Source organism: Mus caroli, chromosome 7 (genome assembly GCF_900094665.2).
Source record: "Mus caroli chromosome 7, CAROLI_EIJ_v1.1, whole genome shotgun sequence".
Lineage (NCBI taxonomy): Eukaryota > Metazoa > Chordata > Mammalia > Rodentia > Muridae > Mus > Mus caroli.
Window position 1 is genome coordinate 124,081,802 of NC_034576.1, and position 4,884 is coordinate 124,086,685.

Below are 4,884 nucleotides of genomic sequence, written 5' to 3' on the forward strand. Positions count from 1 at the left end.
AAAAAAAAAAAAAAAATAAATTGTAAAATCATCAATTTTTAAAAAGAAAAGAAAGGTAAATCTGGATCTAATACAAATCTATAATTCCAGCTACTTAGGAGGAATAAGGCGGAAGATTAAAAGTTCAGGGTCAGCCTGAGTAACTTAAGAAAACCTGCCTCCACATAAAATTAAAAAATGACCCAGAGTACAGCTCAAGGGAAATGTTCTGGCCTAGCATATGTGAAACTGCAGATCTGATCCCAAAACCCACTAAAATAAAAGGAAGTGACAGGAGGAAATGGGGGGGGGGGGTTACGGCAACATGTTACCCTGTCATCTCTGGTCTTTGCACTAGCCCAGCTTCAGCAGACTTCTGCCTGTCACACCCACCTCCAGTAAGAAAAAAGGGCCATGAGCCAAAGGCACATATGAACAGGCCTTCCAAAATCGAGGCTGAGAACGCACAGGACATGTTCATGTACAGATGTGAGTAGCTTTTATCCTTGTGATATGAGACGTGTACAAGAGGCAAGGATGTGTGAATGAATGTGAATTGCCAGGGACACTGGAAACTGGGAACTAAAACTGGGAGGAACTGGAGGCTGAGGAAGGAGGATCACATGAGTCTGAGGCCAGGCCTGGCTACCTGGCAAGAACTGTCTGAGGAGTGCACAGGATGAAAAGAGAAACAAAACAAAATGCTTTAGCCATCATGAATGGCATAACCCCATGCAAGGGATTCTCCCCAGCTACAGTAGAGTTCATTCCAGCCAGTGACAGGTGATTACCTAAGTCATGACTATCTGTGAAAAAAAGCCACCAGCCCTGACCCACCGGCACTCCCAAGTAAGATGGGCTTTTCCCCTCCCTCAAGAGTTGTGTGCCTCTGACCTCATACAGGGAAGGGTGGCTCCTACCCTATGGCTACAAAGGCCTGTGGACTGAGAGAGGAAGGGATGGGAGGTTCCCACTCAAAACGTAGGCCTCACCCCACCCGGCTCAGAGGTCACCTCTAAAATGAGACTTTTCTTCCAGCTCTGTGTGAGAACAAGGGAACTTGACCTGGACTTTAAGATGAAAAGAGTCTGACCTCTCCACCACCTGACTAGGGGCCTCTGGCTTTCGACAACACCAGAGGCTCCCCGCCGAACGCCGGGGACACCAACTCATTAGATTCCGTTTAAGATACAGAGGGGAGTGATAAGAAGAGTTTCCTTGGAGACCTAGACGGTTCGCTGACGTGGGTTTATAAGTTATGTGTTAACCCCTTGGGTGACAACAGTGCTTGATCCAGCCCAGTCCCCTATTCCCATGCCACTATAGGCTTGTTCTCCAACGATGAGCTGTTGTTACCTGTGTGGCCCACTGGGTTTGCGTGTGCCATGCACCAAGCAGGGCATCGTAGAGGCCAGTGAGCTGCCGGTCCAGTGGAAGGTCACTCTGACACAGCTCTTGCCAGGCTGCTAGAAGCTGTACCTGCAGGGGCATAGCAAAGGGGGTATCTTACTAGGTACCCCAAAACATGCTGGAAAACTGCCCCATGACACTACAGAACTTATTGCTGCCTACTGTCCTGAGCACATGAGTACCCGCTGAGACTCATTCACTTGAGAAAGAGAAGAAACAAATGGCCAGGGCATAGGCTCCTGCTCTGATCATCTAATGCCTGAATCTGTCAACCTCCAAGCAATGCTGTCTCCTCTGACCCCACTCAAAGCACACCGCTGAGCTTCTGCTGGGGTCACTGCACTCGCCTGAAGAGCTTTCAGAGGGGCCATAAGCATGTGCTGATACTTCATGCCCTGCACCATATGACGTAAACACATGCAAGGGCCAGCAAGATGGCAACACTGCATAAAGAGCTCCCTGGAGCCCTGGCAAGCCTGGAACCCACATAAGGGTAGAAGGAAAGCAGATTCTATAACGCTGACCTCTTACCCACACATGCAGCATAGCTTGCTTGTGCCTGCACACACCCTCCACATACACTTATCATCATCATCAACAACAACAACAACAACACAACAACAACTAAAACAAACAAAAAACGTGAGTATTATGCTTGAAGGAATTAAGGTTAGCCCCGCAAGCTGTAAGTTGGTAGCCTAGCCCTTAAAAACACAAAATCCTTATGGCTTACAGAGGGCAAAATGAAGCTTTCCTAAGACATGATTCGCCTCTAAAAATCAAAAATAGAAACAAATTAAAACAATGTTTTTTTAAGTCTGTGAATGAATCCAGGCTGAAAACTCAGGGACTTGTTCCAAGTGACAGCTAAAGGCATCTACTGGGTGGATCTAGAGCACCCCCTACTGGCTTTCAGTAAAAGAAAAATGACTAAAGGGCAGAGTCTCTAGTTCTTTGCCTAGGAAAGCTTTGGGCCCGGTGGTAGTGGCCCTCCCTCTGCAGTCCTAACTGCCTCCTGCTGCTTACCTTGTGACACTTGTAGTAGTATGCAAGGAGCTGGGGCATTCGGTCGATTTCAGTAAACACCTTCACGAACACTTTAGACTGATCTAAAGGACACAAAATGTGCATACACTGTTACCAACCAGGTTTCCCAAGGCCCCCAAGGCAAGCAACTCATTGATAAATTCAGATATTTGTCAATTGGATTCGGAAGTTTCTACTGGAATAACTGCTCTAATTCAAACAAGAGCATCATAAGCAAAAGAAATAAGGGCAGACTACAGCTACCAGACACTCACTGCAAGCCTAAGCTTATTAAAGTAATATACCAAACACCATTTATACCACGAAGATTACCTGGGCACAGTGGCACAGGCCTGGAATCCTAACACCCAGGAGGTTGAGACAGGAGGATGACAGCCTGGAGTACAGAACACACAGAGACTGGAGAGATGGTTTGGAAGAGCACCAGCTACTTTTCCAGAGGACCTTAGTTCGGTTCCTAGCACCCACAAGGTAACTTGCAACCATCTGTAACTCTAGTTCTAGACGATCCAATGCCTCTAGAACTTTTGGTCTCTGTGGCACCATGCACAAACATGTGCCCAGAGTGAGCAAACACCCATACACACAAAATAATAAAAGTTATTTTATTTTTGAAAAGCAAAAGGAGGTCTGGGCAGTGGTGGCGCACGCCTTTAATCCCAGCACTCAGGAGGCAGAGCAGGTGGATCTCTGAGCCTGAGGTCAGCCTGGTCAAAGAGTGAGTTCCAGGATAGTCAGGGCTACACAGAGAAACCCTGTCTGGAAAAACCAAACACACAAAAGCATCTGGAAAGCACGCTGTGCACCGTGCACTTGGCTGCTGGTGATAAACAGATGAGGGCAGGCTGCGCTCCAAAGCTGGAGTGTACCAACCATGTCAGGAGGCTCTGAGCCTCAGTCTCCTACTTCCTACTGCCCTCCTGGTCCTACTTCCCTTCCATGGTCCTGGCCCCGCCCCAAGCATGAACTGTCACTGACAGAATATAAAGTAAGGCATCTCATCTATCAAGCTCAGTTCCTACAGGAGAGGAGACAGCACCTCCAGCTTCAGTTAGTGCTGCAGCCGGAAGCCATGGGGCGCTACATGTGGTGCTGACTTCTAACTGTTCTCATCCACAAAAACAGCCACTTAGTCTGACGCTATGAGTGTTTACATGGACAGAAGAACGGAGAGCAAGCAAGCCTTCTATCAGATGCCAGAGAACAAATCACACCCTTGGCTGCTGCGGGTCTTGCAGCTTATCATGATCTAGCGTGGCCTCCTGGGTCTTCCCCAGTCACCCTGCACTGGCTCCCCTTCAAGGCCGCCATGCCTCCCCTTCACAGGGCCCACACTGCACTTACTGTATCAGGCTCTTTATGCAACCTCCCTCTCTCTCTTCCCCACACATAGAGAAGCTACACAAGGGCAGTGCCATCCCCTGCCTATGTCAGTTTCTTGCTAGAGTAGCACAGAGCAGTTGCTGGAAGTGCACTAACTGTACTAAAGCACTACTTAAGCAGCAGTGCCAGGGTGACAGTGGACTACTTACGTACGGGCAGCAGGACTGAGAGCTCAAGGCCGCTCAGGGCTGCACAGTGATGTAGTGAGACTCTACCTCAAACCAACCAAAGGCACGAGGACCATGGGATAAGCAGAGAACAGGGAACAGAAAAGGAGACCAGCAAAGCCAGAAGTCTGAGCAAGGTAGCACACTGAAAAATCCACCTAGACCTAAGTACAAAAATAAACAAACAAACCCCAAGAATGCTTAAACGAGAGAATGATTAAACGTACACAGTGAGAAATGAAAACCAAGACAATACTTCTGAAAGGATCATAGGAAGGTACTCTGGACCATTATAAAATAACACATCAGATATCCTTGATGAAAATGATAAATTCCTCCACACAAACTACCAAAACTGAATCTTAAAGATGTTCTAAGCTGGGCACATTGGATTGCTCCAGTGTGAGACCAACTTGGTCTGCACAGCAGTGCTACATAGCAAGACCCTATCTGAAAACAAACAAACAAACAAACAAACAAAAACCAAAAAGAGAGGGTAGAAGGAAGGGGCTTGATCCTAAGAACAACATAAAACTATGTACACTTGAAATAGCAGGAGGTAGAAACAGGAGGCTTAGAAGTTCATGGTCAGGGCTGGAGAGATGGCTCTGTGGTTAAGAGCACTGGCTACTCTTCCAGAGGACCCAGGTTCAATTTCTAGCATGCACATGGCAGCTCACAACTGTAACTCCAGTTCCAGGGTCTCTAATACCCTCACACAGACACACATGCAATCAAAATACACATGAAAGAAAGAAAGAAAGAGAGAGAGAGAGGAAGAAAGAAAGAAAGAAAGAGAGAGAGGAAGAAAGAAAGAAAGAAAGAAAGAAAGAAAGAAAGAAAGAAAGAAAGAAAGAGGAAGAAAGAAAGAAAGAAAGAAAGAAAGAAAGAAAGAAAG

At 47.0% G+C, this 4,884-nt stretch overlaps 1 protein-coding gene across 2 annotated transcripts in view; it reads right to left on the bottom strand.

Moving 5' to 3' along the window:
* Cog7 (component of oligomeric golgi complex 7) overlaps window positions 1-4,884 on the bottom strand; it is a 60,582-nt gene that overhangs the window by 41,093 nt on the left and 14,605 nt on the right. For both annotated transcript variants that reach the window (XM_021166756.2, XM_029479879.1), the window contains exons 5-6: window positions 2,416-2,498; window positions 1,336-1,458 (exon numbers count right to left, since the gene is read on the bottom strand). In XM_021166756.2, coding sequence (XP_021022415.1) covers window positions 1,336-1,458; window positions 2,416-2,498 — 206 coding nt within the window. The remainder of the gene's footprint in view (window positions 1-1,335; window positions 1,459-2,415; window positions 2,499-4,884) is intronic.